The sequence below is a fragment of the Eleutherodactylus coqui genome, chromosome 11 (assembly GCF_035609145.1).
Source record: "Eleutherodactylus coqui strain aEleCoq1 chromosome 11, aEleCoq1.hap1, whole genome shotgun sequence".
NCBI lineage: Eukaryota > Metazoa > Chordata > Amphibia > Anura > Eleutherodactylidae > Eleutherodactylus > Eleutherodactylus coqui.
In genome coordinates, this window is record NC_089847.1 from 4,417,375 (window position 1) to 4,437,161 (window position 19,787).

General features: G+C 48.0%; 1 protein-coding gene across 2 annotated transcripts in view; it reads right to left on the minus strand.

The window, feature by feature from the left end:
- Positions 1-2,098: 2,098 nt before the first annotated feature.
- The window catches only part of CRISPLD2 (cysteine rich secretory protein LCCL domain containing 2), a 30,908-nt gene continuing 13,219 nt past the window's right edge, over positions 2,099-19,787 (minus strand). For both annotated transcript variants that reach the window (XM_066582264.1, XM_066582265.1), the window contains exons 3-15: positions 18,239-18,357; positions 18,026-18,158; positions 17,276-17,391; positions 16,860-16,960; positions 14,407-14,559; positions 12,445-12,505; positions 9,228-9,294; positions 8,930-9,060; positions 8,811-8,854; positions 7,760-7,832; positions 7,594-7,669; positions 4,831-4,964; positions 2,099-4,202 (exon numbers count right to left, since the gene is read on the minus strand). In XM_066582264.1, coding sequence (XP_066438361.1) covers positions 4,148-4,202; positions 4,831-4,964; positions 7,594-7,669; positions 7,760-7,832; positions 8,811-8,854; positions 8,930-9,060; positions 9,228-9,294; positions 12,445-12,505; positions 14,407-14,559; positions 16,860-16,960; positions 17,276-17,391; positions 18,026-18,158; positions 18,239-18,357 — 1,263 coding nt within the window. In that variant the 3' untranslated portion in view covers positions 2,099-4,147. The remainder of the gene's footprint in view (positions 4,203-4,830; positions 4,965-7,593; positions 7,670-7,759; positions 7,833-8,810; positions 8,855-8,929; positions 9,061-9,227; positions 9,295-12,444; positions 12,506-14,406; positions 14,560-16,859; positions 16,961-17,275; positions 17,392-18,025; positions 18,159-18,238; positions 18,358-19,787) is intronic.

Sequence of the window (19,787 nt, forward strand, 5' to 3'; positions counted from 1 at the left end):
TATTATAGTAGTTATGTTCTTGTGTACATAGGGGGCAGTATTATAGTCGTTATGTTCTTGTACATAGGGGTCAGTATTATAGTAGTTATATTCTTGTACATAGGGGGCAGTATTATTGTAGTTATATTCTTGTACAAAGGGGGCAGTATTATAGTAGTTATATTCTTGTACATAGGGGGCAGTATTATAGTAGTTATATTCTTGTATATAGGGGGCAGTATTATAGTAGTTATATTCTTGTACATAGGGGGCAATATTCTTGTGCATAGGGGGCAGTATTATAGTAGTTCTATTCTTGTACATAGGGGGCAGTATTATAGTAGTTGTATTCTTGTACATAGGGGGCAGTATTATAGTAGTTATATTCTTGTACATAGGGGGCAGTATTATAGTAGTTATATTCTTGTACATAGGAGCAGTATTATAGTAGTTGTATTCTTGTACATAGGGGGTAGTATTATAGTAGTTATATTCTTGTACATAGGGGGCAGTATTATAGCAGTTATATTCTTGTACATAGGGGGCAGCATTATAGTAGATATATTCTTGTACATAGGAGCAGTATTATAGTAGTTATATTCTTGTACATAAGAGCAGTATTATAGTAGTTATATTCTTGTACATAGGAGCAGTATTATAGTAGTTATATTCTTGTACATAGGAGGCAGTATTATAGTAGTTATATTCTTGTATATAGGAGGCAGTATTATAGTAGTTATATTCTTGTACATAGAGGCAGTATTATAGTAGTTATATTCTTGTATATAGGAGGCAGTATTATAGTAGTTATATTCTTGTACATAGGGGGCAGTATTATAGTAGTTATATCCTTGTACATAGTGAGCAGTATTATAGTAGTTATATCCTTGTACATAGTGAGCAGTATTATAGTAGTTATATCCTTGTACATAGGGGGCAGTATTATAGTAGTTATATTCTTGTACATAGGAGCAGTATTATAGTAGGTATATTCTTGTACATAAGAGCAGTATTATAGTAGTTATATTCTTGTACATAGGGGGCAGTATTATAGTAGGTATATTCTTGTACATAAGAGCAGTATTATAGTAGTTATATTCTTGTACATAGGAGCAGTATTATAGTAGGTATATTCTTGTACATAAGAGCAGTATTATAGTAGTTATATTCTTGTACATAAGAGCAGTATTATAGTAGTTATATTCTTGTACATAAGAGCAGTATTATAGTAGTTATATTCTTGTACATAGGGGGCAGTATTATAGTAGTTATACTCTTGTACATAGGGGGCAGTATTATAGTAGTTATATTCTTGTACATAGGGGGCAGTATTATAGTAGTTATATTCTTGTACATAGGGGGCAGTATTATAGTAGTTATATTCTTATACATATGGGGCAGTATTATAGTAGTTATATTCTTGTACATAGGAGCAGTATTATAGTAGTTATATTCTTGTACATAGGAGCAGTATTATAGTAGTTATGTTCTTGTACATAGAGGCAGTATTATAGTAGTTATATTCTTGTACATAGGGGCAGTATTATAGTAGTTATATTCTTGTACATAGGAGCAGTATTATAGTAGTTATATTCTTGTACATAGGGGGCAGTATTATAGTAGTTATATTCTTGTACATAGGGGGCAGTATTATAGTAGTTATATTCTTGTACATAGGGGTCAGTATTATAGTAGTTATATTCTTGTACATAGGGGCAGTATTATAGTAGTTATATTCTTGTATATAGGGAGCAGTATTATAGTAGTTATATTCTTGTACATAGGGGGCAGTATTATAGTAGTTATATTCTTGTACATAGGAGAGCAGTATTATAGTAGTTATATTCTTGTACATAGTGTGATAGACATGATGATTAGATCAATAGGGGGCAGTATTATAGTAGTTATATTCTTGTACATAAGAGCAGTATTATAGTAGTTATATTCTTGTACATAGGAGCAGTATTATAGTCGGTATGATGTTTTATGTAGGCATGAAGTGCTCCATCTAATGCAAGGATACCTATAACAGCCTTACATGAAGTATATTATTAGAATGGATGTGATTGCATACTAATAAACTACACATTGATATACACACCCTATGAATCCACCAGAATACGTTTTCAGCACCACATTTATTACAAAGGTTACAAAATTTTCTGCACTCTCATGTATGGTATAAATGTAGCACCAGGTAGAAGATTCATCAGAAGAGCGACCCCAGGGATCTACAACATTAATACTTTGGTCACAATGATCCATACTGGGAAATAATAATTAAGGGTCTGTCTTATTTGTGATTTCCAGACTTCCATCTCCATAAATAACAGTCACATACATTACTTATCCTGTACTGCCCCTGCGTTACATCATGTATTATACCCCAGAGCTGCACTCCCTATTCTGCTGGTGGAGTCACTGTGTACATACATTACTTATCCTGTACTGATCCTGAGTTACATCCTGTATTATACTCCAGAGCTGCGCTCACTATTCTGCTGGTGGAGTCACTGTATACATACATTACTTACCCTGTACTGATCCTGAGTTACATCTTGCATTATACTCCAGAGCTGCACTCACTATTCTGCTGGTGGAGTCACTGTGTACATACATTACTTATCCTGCACTGATCCTGAGTTACATCCTGTATTATACTCCAGAGCTGCACTCACTATTCTGCTGGTGGAGTCACTGTGTACATACATTACTTATCCTGCACTGATCCTGAGTTACATCCTGTATTATACTCCAGAGCTGCACTCACCATTCTGCTGGTGGGGTCACTGTGTACATACATTACTTATCCTGTCCTCCAGCGCTGCACTCACTATTCTGCTATTGGAGTGACTGCTATAGCTATGGAGAGTATATACATATATCGCAGGGCTCCATAGTGAGGTGTTGCTGTGTGTCTCCTGCAGGCTGAGTCTTTGGTTCCCACTTGCCCTTCTATTTGAGTCCCTTTATCTGCTATATAGTAAACTTTCCTCTCTGCACTTCACATACTTGTTTCAGGCTCTTCGTATGTAAGAAGCAGTTCTAATGGAGGATGCAAGCAGGAAAGACAAGAAGGAAGACTTAAGTTCTGCCGGTGAATTTACAGCCGGCTTCGGAGGGAGCTTTTAGCTCAGGGACAAATCCTACAATCCTCGTGCGTATGCAGATGCAGGATATTTAATTTAAAGGGCCAGTGTCCAGTTTTCTGGAAGCAATATTTAATCATTATGTAAAGTTCTACAACTTATTAACAGACTTTCAGTAACTCATTAGTTTCAGGATCCCTGCTTGCTGCCAGTGAAGTGTACCGCCTTGTAAATAGAAAAGTCTATTAGAAAGCTGCATTATACGGGGATTATGATCTGTGACTGATCTGCCATGTAAGACCCGGGGCCCAATGTGCGCATAATGCAGACTGGCTGCTGGGGGCTGAGGGTCTTTCTGTAGTAATGGGGGAAGGGGGGGGGGGGGCGGGGGGCAATTCCTATGTGCAAACTATCTATGTGTCCGGCACTGCTCCCCACTAAGTACCGGGAGCAGTAAGTGCAACATACCCTCCCGCAGCCCCTTCCGAGAGGCTTCTAGATGTGGGTGAGGGGGTCCTGCCATTATCCACAGCACATACATAGAAGAGAATATATACAGAGGGTGAATACTCCCCACATATAAAATAAGACGGCGCCAGCACTGCTGCATACAAAACATCCGAATAATAACAACACGATACAAAAGATAAATATATACAATACTGAGGGGGAACCACCGGCCCACCACATCTGTCAGCACCCACCGGCCCACCACATCTGTCAGCACCCACCGGCCCACCACATCTATCAGCACCCACCGGCCCACCACATCTGTCAGCACCCACCGGCCCAAAATGTTTTGTTTTAAATTCGCCCTCGGAATGTTTGCGGACCCTACGAGCTGGAGGAGCGGCGATGCCGGGTTATGGGAGGGTTTCCCCTGGATGTTCGCTGCTTTGGATTATCCTACAATGACAACAGACACAGATGAGTCCAGGTCCGGGGGAGTCGGGGGGCTCGCCATGTGGACCCTCAGAGTCCGGTGACGTCAGATAGTGGGGAGTCCGTAAAGCATCCAAGATGGGGGATGTTTGGCCTTCTGAATGTCCGTGAACGTCCCACCAGGTTCCGCTTTCCTACTATTGCTTCACAGCAAATATACGGAACGCTTTACCTTCTTTACGATTCTTAACGCTGGAAGACAAAACAAACAGTTTGAATGTTCCGGGGGCTTCACCTTCTTAAAGAGACCCAAATGACACCTTACAGATGCAGCAATGTTATCGCTTGTTCCTCAGTCCCTTCTAATCCTCCGCAGGGAAGAACTTAGAACTCTGTTCATCCGGAGCTTACTGGATCATGAATAGAACTCTAAACTCCAGTGAAGACTGACACTTATACAGTAAGGGCGCTAGGCAGCAGATTTATAGGGCACTCAGAACCCGCATTGGTGATTGTCATCCAGGACCTGTTACTTGTGTAGCAAACGAGATGCCGGGGGTCTCGGCTCTATAGTGGCTTCTAACCACACACCATATAGCAGAGTGGCTCTATATGTCGGTATACTAACCCCTCCCACTCTTATCCCGATGACACTTCTGGGTTCTGGGCCACGCCGAATACCGTGCAGCGATCTACAACAGCGGCAGGCCAGCACCTTTCAAATACCTGAGAGGCATGAGAATCATCCACATGTAAATCGAGCAATGGATGGAGGAGACCCCCCTGGACAGTAATGAGGGGGCACTGCCTGTGGGATCCCAGGAGGGAAGACTGGACAAACCCTTGAAGTTCCCAGAACTTGAACCCATGAGGTTTTTACCTTTCTGAGTGGATCCCATTTTTATTGGAACCAAAGTAATGATTTTTCTTGTCCATGGGCATCACATCCACGTATCCACCAGCCTCGTCCTTAATGACTCCGGCATGCACGGCCGTCCGACAAATACTGGATGTCTAGAAGAGAAGACCATGTCAAAACTCAAGAGACTCACAACCAACATGGCAGCAGTCACTTTTAGAGATAACGCTACTGAAAGGTTAGTGCTGATATCACTGATATAATGAGGTGATCAGACATGAGATCCGACACCTTATACTACAGTGACATCATCTAGTACTGCTGACAGCCAGCCTGTATATCATGTCTGAGAGGTAGTCACAGCCCCGCCCCCTGCTGATGACATCACTGATATAATGACATGGGATCCGACATCTTATACTACAGTGACATCATCTACAACTGCTGACAGCCAGCCTGTATATCATGTCTGAGAGGTGGTCACAGCCACGCCCCCTGCTGATGACATCACTGATATAATGACATGTGATCAGACATGGGATCCGACATCTTATACTACAGTGACCTCATCTACTGGTAGTACTGCTGACAACCAGCCTGTATATCATGTCTGAGAGGTAGTCACAGCCACGCCCCCTGCTGATGACATCACTGATATAATGACATGTGATCAGACATGGGATCCGACATCTTATACTACAGTGACATCATCTATTACTGCTGACAACCAGCCTATATATCATGTCTGAGAGGTAGTCACAGCCACGCCCCCTGCTGATGACATCACTGATATAATGACATGTGATCAGACCTGAGATCCGACACCTTATACTACAGTGACATCTAGTACTGCTGACAGCCAGCCTGTATATCATGTCTGAGAGGTAGTCACAGCCACGCCCCCTGCTGATGACATCACTGATATAATGACATGTGATCAGACATGGGATCCGACATCTTATACTACAGTGACCTCATCTACCGGTAGTACTGCTGACAACCAGCCTGTATATCATGTCTGAGAGGTAGATACAGCCCCGCCCCCTGCTGATGACATCACTGATATGAGAGGTAGTTACAGCCCCGCCCCCTGCTGATGACATCACTGATATGAGAGGTAGTTACAGCCCCGCCCCTGTTACAAGTACTTTTTTTCTACACAGTTTTACTATGTACAGTTCTCTGTATACCCCTAGTCCTCCTGTATATTAGTAGGTCTGCAGGTGATGGTCATGTTGTTGTTCCATGTTCTCATGTCGGCAGTGTCTGGTTTGGAACCTAGTGGACTCTTATTCCAGATTTCTGATTTCGGACTTTGTGCTGTGAGTTGGCAACGGCTTCGTGCCCATAGAAGGGCAGAGTCACAGCTGGCAGCCGCATGAGGAGCCAAACTGCGGCCGCTCTAAATCTGGATTCTGAGCTCCTTGTGATGGGAAGAAAATCTCAACGATGCTTGTATGAGGTTCACAGGAGAAGCGGCCGCCCTGCATGGCGTCACGGAACAGTCTGACCGTCATATCTCCGGTCCTGATAGACGGCCGAGTCACAGGAGACAAAGCAGCGCTCCACCTCTCGCCCACGACTGGTCACTGACTAGATATCTCCAGAGAAGCAGACGCTGCTCTCGTTTGTTACAATGTATCAGTGCAAACAACATGTATCTGATTGACTGCATACAATTGTAGCGACCACTCACTTATGAGAAGTTTTAACTCAGGGCAGATTTTCAGAATCTGGATGTAAACAATGTTCCCAGTCACTGACAGGAAGCAGAGATGTTGAGGAATTGAAACAATGTAACGTTTCAGCAAAAAAAAAAATCAGCATATCCTATTTTGTCACAATTTTTGGATGAAAGTCTCCCATTCAAGTCCGTGGGGCCATTTAAAAAATGGAATGCATTTGTTTGATTCGATTGCCATCACATTGAACAACGATCAGCTTTAAAACAAAAAGTGCGCAGAACCAGAAAGTGAGAGTGCGGTGTTTTTTTAATGTGCGTAAAAATCGGATGCAAAACAGATGAAGATCTCACGGAAAAAATGCAGAAACACCTAAAAAGTGCTTGAAAATTGCATTTAAAAAATGGTCCAGTTTTTCAGGACTGCAAAAAATCTGCCCGTGTAAACAAACGTATGGAGTACAACTCCCATCAGCCAACTCATCCAGAGGGATGGCGGACATCTGGCTGAGGAGGAAGATGGCGGACATATTGGTGGTGCGAGAACTTCCTGTAGACGTCCTCCGGGATCACTGATGACAAATTCCTGGAGGATCACTAATGAGAACAAGACCTGCGTCACAGAGACCATGTCCTAACATTCATTTCATCACGTCAGAAGCCAAATCACATGACCACAACATGTGCAGGCGCTCGCACAACGCTCCGAGGCCGCCCAAATATCACAGGCTGTCTGCTCCCTTCATACATACGAGCTCTATGGATATCACTGATTCTGTATCACAGCTTTACTCCAGTCCCCTCCAGAGCTGCATCCACAGTGCTGCTGGCCTGATACCAAAGATCTTCTGGAAGAGTCCTGCTTCTTATTACAAGGAACAGACTGTTCTCATTGTCCGTCTGCGTCCCGGCTATGTGGGCTGCGCCACGGCCGCACGCTGCGGTAACAATTTATTTATTGATTCGAGTCGGTGACCGAGCGCGGCCCCTGAATGATCTGCTTATACGGACTGGTGGTGACATGTCAAGAATGTCTGCCTCCTCTCCAGCCCCGGCCCTCCACATGACTCCCACATTGGACCGCAGTCTCATCGATTACTTACGTCTGCGTAAATATTCGCGCCAATGACGGGCGCCCAGTGCGAGGGTTCATCTTTACAATAGCTGGGGCAGGAGAACCTGCGCAGGAGATGAAATGGTTAATACCAGCACAGATCAAACCTCCCCAATACACCACCACCGACTATCACCCGCCACGCTGCTACTCACCTGGGGCAGTGCTTGGCCGGCTTCTCATACGGACAGATCTCCGCCACCGTAGAATAACAGTCGATTGTCTGAACTGAGAGAGGAAACAAGAGTTACCGATATTATAGATCTATATCGCCACAGCACCCCCCATGTAGACCCCAGTATATACCTCCATATACACCCAGAATACCTTCTAACGTACAACCCCACATAGTCCTGTAATATCCCCTAATGTACACTCCCAATATATACCTCCATATACACCTTCATACACTCATATGTATCTTTCACGCACATCTCCAGATACCACAGCAGCCCCCCAATATACACCCTCATATATACTCCTATGTATCCTCCAAACATCTCGATCTACTGTTACAGTACCCCCTAATGTATACGCACCAATATACACCTCTATATAAACTCATAACCTCTAAACATCCCCAATATATACCACCACATACCCTGAGAATACCGCCCAAATGTACACTTCAATATATGCCATATACACCTGCATATTCCCTCACAGCACCTCTCAATGTATACAGCACCTCCATATACGCCTTCTTTTTTCCTCCAAATAAACCCATGCTACCCTCTAATGAAGACCCGCAATATATACCTATATACACCCATTCATGTACACCTCCATGACCCTATAGTACTCCCTAATGTATATATGTCCATATAAACCTCACTATGTCCTCCAAATACACCAATACACCCCTAGTGTGCACCTCCAATATATCCTCCATGTGCCTCATATATTCTCCAAATACAACCATTAACACCCTTCCATATAACCCCTGTATATTCACACACCCCTCCGTAGCACTCCCTAATGTACACCTCAAAATATACATTCATATACATCACTAATACACTTCCATATACCTCCATGTATCCTCCAAATACATACGTAGTACCCCCATATACCCCCATATACCTACATGTGCACCCAGCATACACCTCCTGTGTATCCTGTATTTACAGGTAGTCCATCATATATATACCCCATGTATCCTCCATATACACCTCCCCCATACAGATGGTATAGGCGGCCCCTCACCTGTAACTTTGGACACCATGAATGAATTTCCGGGTTTGAATTTACTGAAGGATATAAAAGAAATTGTCAGTTCTGGAATTCTGGGAATCTGCAGCTGGACAGAAAATGTCGCATCTTACCTCTGTGATTCCACCCCGTTCCTGGTGGACTTGACAAAGAACTGCAGCCGCCCTTTCCGGGTTATGTCCACCAGACCGCCATTGTTGTCGATGACCCCATAATGTATGGCCGCTCTGCACAAGCTGGACATCTAGAGGAACGCAAATGTAACAGCAGGATATGTGAGTGAGATGTGGTCACCCCATCGCTGAAGACAGAGGGGCTTGTTATAATACTGGGGGTCTGCACTGCCCATTGGGGAGGAGGTGGGCTGGCATCCCCAGGGCTTCCTACATGACATCTCTAGAAGACACTTACACTGTCATAGAACAGAGTCCCAAAGACCTTCACCTTCTTATTTGTGCAGCCGGCTGGACAGAAGTACCTGAGGAGGTGGGACACATTGTATCACTGATGGGTTATTATAGACCATTGTAGATTATTGTATGGGGTGATTCAAAGGTCAGGGCCACCCAAAATATCTTCTGAATGAAAAGAGAGGGAGGCAGGAAACTTTGTAGGACACAGAGGGGTGGGGAAAAATGTTGACGCTCTGGTGGTGCCCGTCCGCCATCTTGGATTCAGCCCAAGAAACTTCAATGGAAAGGGAGTCATCAGATAAGGGTCAATTTCTGTGAGGAATTGATCATTGAGGCAATTTTCTTAAATACCTGCAACCATTTTTGAGTTATGGATGACGTCATGTTGAGAACTAATGAAGTTTTTAAGTTGAGTTATGTGGTATGGAAAACATTAATCGCGTGTCGTTCCAGAAGATGCCGTTAACAATCCAGGACAGAACTGAGATCATCCTGAGGGTCGGTAACGGACGTTCACATGAGGTGGCCGAGGCGTTCCATCAAGAACACCCGGGAAGACGGCCGGTGATTACAGGAAACGGATTCAGAGGTTCTGGGTAACTGATCATGGCCTGAACAATCCGAGAACCGGTCGAGAACACAGAGAGCTTGTCAAGTGCTGGTGTGAGTCAACCAAGTGTTGTGAGGATCCTTCATCATGTCGTCTTCATACGTCTGTGGCGCATCACTTGTGTGTCTCACGCTCCAACGTCCGACTCCTGGTGCTTTCTGTGGACACCTGAAGATGAAAAGGCCCACCGGACGACCGCTTCTTGGATTGTCCTGGACACGACCAGTTTACTTGAACCTCTGAATCGGTTTCCTAATAGTTCACACGCTCCCCGGCCGTCTTCCTGGTGTTCTTGATGGAAAGCCTCGGCCACCTCATGTAGCTTCTGTTACCAACTATCAGTGTTTTCCAAGCCATATAATTCAACTTTATTAAGACTCAAGAGGACGTCGTCCAGAACTCAAACGTGGTTACAGATATTGAAAAAATGACTGCAGCCAAGCCCTCTGGGCTAAAAGTAGGTGAGCCGCTGATTCCAGGGATGTGTTATACTTACCACTCCCGTTGTTCCCCCGGTTTCAGCGCTGGAAGGCGCCGCTCAATGCCTTGAGTGGTGCGCTAAGCAGTCCGCCATCCTAATTTTATAATGGGCGGACTATTTAGCAGCAGCCCTCCGTGCACTCAGCGGCAGCTTCCAGGGCTGACACTGGGGGAACAACGGGAGAGGTAAGTCTAATACCTCCCTGGAATAAGCGGCTCACCTACTTGTAGTCCATATGCTTAGCTGATGTATCTCATGAGCCCCTTGCTTGGACTAAATCCAAGATGACTGCAACCAGGATGCCAATGTAAAAGCTGGTTGCAGCACACCACAACAAACCACCTGGTGGGGGTAGGATTCAAAAACAGATGGGTGCACAGGCCTCTTATAGTTTGGGTCTGGACTCAATGACCCACTGCAAGCATAATCAGCAGATCACTAAGCGGTGACGTCAGCACTCCAGGACTCCAGCATTAAACTTGACAAAAACCTAATATAGGTCGAAACGTCGCAGCAGTTTTTTATGGAGGATTAAAGACCATTTTGCATATTTATGCCGGAGTCCTGGAGTGCCGACTTCGCCACTTTAGTGATCCGGTGATTATGCAACCAGGATGCCGACGGGCACCTCCATAGGACCAAAGGTTTCCCCCACCCATCGAAGTGTTCTACAAAGTTTCCTTTTTGTATCTCTTTTCGTTCAGAAGATATTCCAGGTGGCCCTGACTTGTGAATCACCCCGGATATTACAGATTATAGATCCCTGTAGATTATTGCCAGCGCAGTGGATCCCCGCGCCTTTGTATCCGTGCTGATAGGAGCGCTGACCTTTCAGAACATTATAACTTGTCCTGTGACACACGATGCATCCGCAGCGCCGCGCCAAAGTCATTCTATTAAGTGCTAATCTCAGCCTTATAGGAGAGAAATGGGAGGAGCCTCTGAACTGAACGCTAACTGCTGCAAGGCTCACATGAAACACAATATCTGGGGGCGGAGTCCTGGGGAGGGGCTTATTGGGGTAGAATGAAGTCCGCACACTATGGCCGCTGACTAACGCTTTCTGTGCTTTCTTTGTGGCGTTTTTGTCATGTGGTGTTTTTTCTGGTGTTTTGGGGTATTTTCTGAGGTTTATAGTAAAACTCCTGAAAAAAACACCATAAAACAAAAGAAACCGCACCAAACATGAGGAACAAAGGCACAAATAAGAATACAAGCACTCCTTTTGGTTGTGTTTTAGGAGTTCTTCCTGCCGCAGGGCTTTCTGCAGAAAAAAAAGGAGGCACAAAATGAGGTGTGTGAAGCGGCGGCGGCGGCGCGGAGGGGCTCGGAGGATCCCGCCGGCGAACAGACCGCCTCCACATGTCTGAATATTGTCTCAGGGAGTCAACCGGGACGTTTCATTTATTTTGCCACCTCGGCTCCCAGCGCTATAAACAGTCGTGCTTTATACCTGCAGCGCCATACGTTCCCGTGACTCAGCGCCGCCGCTGACTAAACCTCTTCATCCCACTATGGATTAGGTCACCGCACTCACCCCAAATTTACATTTCCAGCAAAACCACTTCATCTCCGTGAATAATGTGAGGGTGAAGAATAAACAGTGAGTGAGGCGGCGCTGGAAGGAGCGCTCACGCCGCCGCTGCCAAAAATGTTGTTTTCTGTGGATGTCAGTGAGCGGAGAACGCCTGCAGTGTAAAGCCAACCGTTCTACCTAAAATATCAGCAAAATACTCAGGAGAAGCCAGACGAGAGGTGCAGGAAGCTCACACCTCAGTCCGGGGGCTGCAGGAGATCCCATTGTCCCGACCCCAGATATCCGGGGTCTGTTCCCACCCCATGCTGCTTTCTGGAAATGTTAGTGGGCGGGGACTTCCAGGTGTGATGTCACAGTTGTGCTATGAGTTCGGAGCCAATCAGTTAGTGCTCTCCCCCTCCTCCGTCTGCTACTTCCTAGGGTGCAGGTACTTGGGGGGAGGGGACGCCATCTCCTCATAACACTTTATATAGTTTTGTCGCTTCACATGTTTTGCAGATTTATACTAAATAAGTGAGAAAATGTACAAACACTACAGAAAATACAAGACATCAACATGGATGATAACAGAGAGAGAGCGCTTGTACCTGTTACAGGTAGATCCTTTACACTTGTCTCTCATCCTTGTCTCACATTTGATGACTTGCGCTAGAAGAGAAAAATCTAATATCAAGAGACTGCATTCTCAGTGATGTCACCGCTGCTCTCTAGTGATGGATAGGTGGCATTCTCAGTGATGTCACCGCTGATCTCTAGTGATGGATAGGCGGCATTCTCAGTGATGTCACCGCTGCTCTCTAGTGATGGATAGGCGTCATTCTCAGTGATGTCACCGCTGCTCTCTAGTGATGGATAGGCGGCATTCTCAGTGATGTCACCGCTGCTCTCTAGTGATGGATAGGCGGCATTCTCAGTGATGTCACCGCTGATCTCTAGTGATGGATAGGCGGCATTCTCAGTGATGTCACCGCTGCTCTCTAGTGATGGATAGGCGTCATTCTCAGTGATGTCACCGCTGCTCTCTAGTGATGGATAGGCGGCATTCTCAGTGATGTCACCGCTGCTCTCTAGTGATGGATAGGTGGCATTCTCAGTGATGTCATCGCTGCTCCCTAGTGATGGATAGGTGGCATTCTCAGGGATGTCACCGCTGCTCTCTAGTGATGGATAGGCGGCATTCTCAGTGATGTCACCGCTGCTCTCTAGTGATGGATGGGCGGCATTCTCAGCGATGTCACAGCTCCTCTCTAGTGATGGATAGGTGGCATTCTCAGTGATGTCACCGCTGCTCTCTAGTGATGGATAGGCGGCATTCTCAGTGATGTCACCGCTGCTCTCTAGTGATGGATAGGTGGGATTCTCAGTGATGTCACCGCTGCTCTCTAGTGATGGATAGGCGGCATTCTCAGTGATGTCACTGCTGCACTCTAGTGATGAGTGGGTGGCATTCTCAATGATGTCACTGCTGCTCTCAAGTGATGGATAGGTGGCAGTCTCAATGATGTCACTGCTGCTCTCTAGTGATGGATAGGTGACAGTCTCAATGATGTCACCGCTGCTCTCTAGTGATGAGTGGGTGGCATTCTCAGTGATGGCACCGCTGCTCTCCAGTGATGGATAGGTGGCATTCTCAATTATGTCACTGCTGCTCTCTAGTGATGAGTGGGTGGCATTCTCAATGAGGTCACTGCTGCTCTCTAGTGATGGATAGGCGGCATTCTCAGTTATGTCACCCTGCTCTCTAGTGATGGATAGGCGGCATTCTCAGTGATGTCACCGCTGCTCTCTAGTGATGGATAAACTACATTCTCAGTCATGTCACCGCTGCTCTCTAGTGATTGGCAGGCAGCATTCTCAGTGATGTCACTGCTGCTCTTTAGTTATGGCTAAACAGCATTCTCAGTGATGGCACCGCTGCTCTCTATTGATGGATAGGTGGCATTCTCAAGGATGTCACTGCTGCTCTCTGGTGATGGATAGGTGGCATTCTCAGGGATGTCACCCCTGCTCTCTAGTGATGGATAGGTGGCATTCTCAAGGATGTCACCGCTGCTCTCTAGTGATGGATAGGTGGCATTCTCAAGGATGTCACTGCTGCTCTCTAGTGATGGATAGGCGGCATTCTCAATGATGTCACCGCTGCTCTCTAGTGATGGATAGGCGGCATTCTCAGTGATGACACCGCTGCTCTCTAGTGATGGATAGGTGGCATTCTCAATGATGTCACCACTGCTCTCTAGTGATGGATAGGCGGCATTCTCAGTGATGTCACCACTGCTCTCTAGTGATGGATAGGCGGCATTCTCAGTGATGTCACCGCTGCTCTCTAGTGATGGATAAGCATTATTCTCAGTGATGTCACCGCTGCTCTCTAGTGATGGATAAGCATTATTCTCAGTGATGTCACTGCTGCTCTCTAGTGATGGCTAGGCGTCATTCTCAGTGATGTCACCGCTGCTCTCTAGTGATGGATAGGCGGCATTCTTATTCTCAGGCAGTCTGGGGTTTCTGGGCTCAGTACACCCAAGTAGTCTCTGCAGTTCTCTTACTCATGAGGTTCTCTTTGGCCGGCTGCGTTGTTTTTGGCACCACTTTTGGCTTGTTGATTGTTTCTTGCACCCAGATCGGCGTCTCTTCAGGCACGCGAGGAGGTTCCACCTCATTGGCTTCATCAGTCTCCACCGCGCCCGTGTGCTTGTCACCTGCAGGACGAGAAGAGGACACCATCTAACCATCAGCAGGTCGTCCCCGGCACAACGTGACCAACACAAGATGCAGCAACTGTTGCTAAAACCTCCATAAACCCTCAGTGCCCAGGACACGACAAACCGCCTCTATGGCGACGCTCCGCACGCCTAGCAGAGAAGCGACGACAAGAGCTTCAGTGAGAGAAGTTTGTGGAAAATCTGCTTCTCATTTACTTCCTGTCAACACAGAGAGTCATTGAGGACTGGGGGGCTTTTAGGGGTCCGGAGCGCATCGCTAGAAAACTGCTGCTGCATAAAGCCCAGTGTGGAGCTGGATGGGATGTCGGAGACATAAGGCGCGGCGTCCTGTAGGGCGCAATGCAACCTCGTCTCACCGCAGAGCCGTGCAGGACCTGATGTTCAGACAATGTCCTGTAAATCTCACTCTGCCTCTATGGCAGCCCGTAAACCACCAGGCGGATGAGGACTTAATGGGCATTACATAACAGACCGAGATGTGTAATAGACACATAATCCACGAGCTGCAGGCAGATTCCAGGGTCTTATTGGAAGAATAATACAGCAGATTCCCTCCGCTTCACAGCAGCCTCATTATTTGGTTGCGGGGCAGCAGTCCATGGCAAACAGAGTCCCCACCCCGACGGCCGGACAATGGTGAAATCACATCGGCCATCTGTACTCAGGAAGACGAGCATTAAAGAGTGTAATGGCCCAAGACAATGGTACAAGACCATAAGGCTAGTCCAAAGGAGCTACCTCCACGGAGAGGAGGACGGAGCACGCTCCCATGGTCCCGGAGAGGAGGACGGAGCACGCTCCCATGGTCCCGGAGAGGAGGACGGAGCACGCTCCCATGGTCCCGGAGAGGAGGACGGAGCACGCTCCCGGTCACGGAGAGGAGGACGGAGCACGCTCCCATGGTCCCGGAGAGGAGGACGGAGCACGCTCCCATGGTCCCGGAGAGGAGGACGGAGCACGCTGCCATGGTCCCGGAGAGGAGGACGGAGCACGCTGCCATGGTCCCGGAGAGGAGGACGGAGCACGCTGCCATGGTCCCGGAGAGGAGGACGGAGCACGCTGCCATGGTCCCGGAGAGGAGGACGGAGCACGCTGCCATGGTCCCGGAGAGGAGGACGGAGCACGCTGCCATGGTCCCGGAGAGGAGGACGGAGCACGCTGCCATGGTCCCGGAGAGGAGGACGGAGCACGCTGCCATGGTCCCGGAGAGGAGGACGGAGCACGCTGCCATGGTCCCGGAGAGGAGGACGGAGCACGCTGCCATGGTCCCGGAGAGGAGGACGGAGCACGCTGCCATGGTCCCGGAGAGGAGGATGGAGCACGCTGCCATGGTCCCGGAGAGGAGGACGGAGCACGCTCCCATGGTCCCGGAGAGGAGGACAGAGCAACCCCAGCCCATGGTCACGGAGCAACCCCCCCCCCCCCCATGGTCACGGAGACGACGACGGCGCAACCCCCCCCCCCCCCCCCATGGTCACGGAGAGGGCGACGGCGCAACCCCCCCCCCCCCCCCATGGTCACGGAGAGGGCGACGGAGCAACCCCCCCATGGTCACGGAGAGGGCGACGGAGCAACCCCCCCCATGGTCACGGAGAGGGCGACGGAGCAACCCCCCCCATGGTCACGGAGAGGGCGACGGAGCAACCCCCCCCATGGTCACGGAGAGGGCGACGGAGCAACCCCCCCCATGGTCACGGAGAGGGCGACGGAGCAACCCCCCCATGGTCACGGAGAGGGCGACGGAGCAACTCCCCCCCATGGTCACGGAGAGGGCGACGGAGCAACCCCCCCCCATGGTCACGGAGAGGGCGACGGAGCAACCCCCCCCATGGTCACGGAGAGGGCAACGGCGCAACCCCCCCCCATGGTCACGGAGAGGGCGACGGAGCAACCCCCCCCATGGTCACGGAGAGGGCGACAGAGCAACCGCCCGGTCACGGAGAGGAGGATAGTGCTACCGTATGGTCATTACTAGCATGTATTCCCCCGTGTGCAACACCTAAAAAGTTTTGTTCATCCCAAGCTTCTTGGTTGCTGAATATAATGCTAGACGTATAGTAAATACTGCCACAGGCAGATCACACAGGAAGAACTGTAACTGTACATAACAAGGCAGAGTTATAGATCATCCTGATCTCCAGAAAACTCAAAAATGGCTGAATAGCAGACGATTTTTAGGAGTGACAGGATTGATCATGCAGGGATTGGCATTTACATGACTGGGCTAAGGGGCAGAATGGGACATGAGTGCCCCCTGCACCATCAGAGACCTTTACCTTTGTAGCAGAGGTTATTTTTGCAGCTGCCCCCGTAGCTGGGTGGACATTCGGAGCAGGCTCGGCCGTTCTTATAGGGGGCTTCACCAATCCAGTTCCCCCTAAAACAGAAGATTAAAGATTCAGTGCATATCCTCTGTGGTCCTGGGGGGCTGCAGAGTCCGGCAGAGGATGGGGGCTCGGATGCTTCGCCTTCAGGGATGAATACTTTGTTGCAGGCACAGAACTTGACAAAGTACGGATTCTCCTCCAGGAATTGTCTTGTAGTGCCACTTATCACATGGCCTTAGCCGCTGCTCATTACGTGTTTTTCTATGATTTACTGATGCTGGGTGAACAGTTTTCCAGCCCTACGGTTGGCAATGAAAGGTCTGCTTGTGCCCCGCAGCGGGGGCCGTACATGGCGGGGCTCTTACTTTGGGGAATAGTTGCAGACGAGGTAGACAGCGTTCTCCCAGATCTCTCCCCACACGTTCATCTTCTTGCAGACGTTCACCGCGCAGCCCACTTTAGTGGTTGTGGCCCAGACGATCTGGAGATGGAAAAGACAACATGAATAGTAGCAGGTTGTTGATGGAGACGGAGCGGGGGCAGGTCAGCGGTGGTCTGAAGCTTAGGGGCTCCATGGGAGGTCGGGTCGTGGGATAAACCGCACATCTCAGGTAGGATCTGATCCAAAGCCGGTGGACTTGTTGCTCATCTCATTGCAGAATCCTACTAACACCCCGGACTGTGGTGGTGAGGGTCAGTCCTTAAAGGGGTGGTGCCTATAGCCCAGAAGATAACTTGCTGATAGCTGGGGGTCTCATTGCCGCTGATCTGCAGAACAGACCTCCCATGCCCCACTCTGCCTGTCACTGCGGAGCTCGTCAGCATGGAGGAGCGCTGGCCTGGGATTGTGTGCCAAGCGTTCCATTCAATTGTTGAGGCTGATGGGAATACCCGAGCAAGTGCTGCTCCAGTAACTCCATGACTCCTCATCTCGAGATTAGAGGGGTCTGAGTGGTGAGACCCCCCACGGATCAGCAAGTTATCCCTTATCCCTTTAAGGAGTTAACTCCTAGCATGAACTTATAGATAAAGACTCCAGACATTCCCTTCCCCAGCATGAACCCTAGGTGTGACTGGCACTGCCAGCATGCCCCTATAGTGTATAACAGACCTACCTGGGTGTAGTGGGTGCACATGGGTCCTGAGCAGCGTTCCGGACAGTAGGGGTTACACTCATGGGGGTATGGATACGTATAATCCTTCACCTCGTCGTACCAGGACTGGACATGAAACGCTGGAGACCGATACCTTAGTGAAAACATGATGATATGGGGTTTAATTACAATGTGGATGGTAGGATAGCGGCGGGGGGCTGCGGCGGTCCTCACCTGCCCCAGTGCACTGCCAGGTTCTGGCCGATGGACATGAGCAGGTTGGTGGGGCCGTGCTCCCACATGCACTGCTGGGCCCAGGCCTCGGCTGATCTCTCCAGCTCATCGTCCCATGTCTGCAAAAAGAACAAAAACTTCTAAATCCTGTGATTTAACCCCTTGTATTTTGCTCTCTGCTACAGTTTTGCTTGCTGTCAGTGAATCGAGACATTCACCGTTGACATATAAAGGCTGATACCTGTCCTGGCATAGTTCTACTCATGCTGGTAATGCATACGTTACAGTGTATCTAGTCTAGACAATCCTCTGTGACCACCTGATACATTGTAACAAACTATCAGGACAGGAGAGAGATTTGTGCTGATGTGTTTACCTCACAGAGGATTGTCTGCACTGATACATTGTAACAAACCCTCAACTCTGCGAGAAAGACAATTTGTCACTGTAGGGTTCGGAACTAAAACATAACTTTTATTGAATCTTTATAAAAAAAGAACTTGATAAACAAGTCTCGAGAAAGACACACAGAACTAAAAGAAAATACTCCAGAATTAGTGTATAGAAGGGAAATGACCGTATTCCGGGAAGGAAGGTTTAAAGCTATGGATTCTTGTCCAGAGCTTTAAAAGGAGTGGACCATGAATGGTTCAAACAATCAACGATTTGCTACAGAATTGCGTAGTATAGCTGTAGCCGTTTACTTAAAGGGTCAACCTAGCTATTACGTTCAGATGTTTCAGAACACCGACCACCTAGAGAAGTCCCCGTAGCCCTCCAAGTAAGGGGTGAAAGGGGTTGTCCCGCGCCGAAACGTTTTTTTTTTTTTTTCTTCAACCCCTCCCCCCCGTTCGGCGCGAGACAACCCCGATGCAGGGGTTAAAAAAGAACACCGGAGAGTGCTTACCTGAATCCCCACGCTCCGGTGACTTCTTACTTACCTGCTGAAGATGGCCGCCGGGATCCTCTCCCTCGGTGGACCGCAGGGCTTCCGTGCGGTCCATTGCCGATTCCAGCCTCCTGATTGGCTGGAATCGGCACGTGACGGGGCGGAGCTACACGGAGCCCCATTCAGAAAAGAAGAAGACCCGGACTGCGCAAGCGCGGCTAATTTGGCCATTAGACAGCGAAAATTAGTCGGCTCCATGGAAACGAGGACGCCAGCAACGGAGCAGGTAAGTGAAAAACTTCTTATAACTTCTGTGTGGCTCATAATTAATGCACAATGTACATTACAAAGTGCATTATTATGGCCATACAGAAGTGTATAGACCCACTTGCTGCCGCGGGACAACCCCTTTAACTCGGTGATTGTGTTCAGAGATTAAGGAACTTCACACGTTACCCCAGCCTGGTTTACTGCACAGGGGTATAGATAAATCCAATAAAGACTGAAGGGTATTCTCAGCAGAAAAAGAAGATCCAGTCCTCTCAGATTTAGTCCCCTGGATATAGATGAATCCCTATGTGGCTATATCTGATAAAGAATGAACCATCGATGACCCAGAACCTATTCCAAAATTGATTAATTCCACTCCAAACAAGGAGG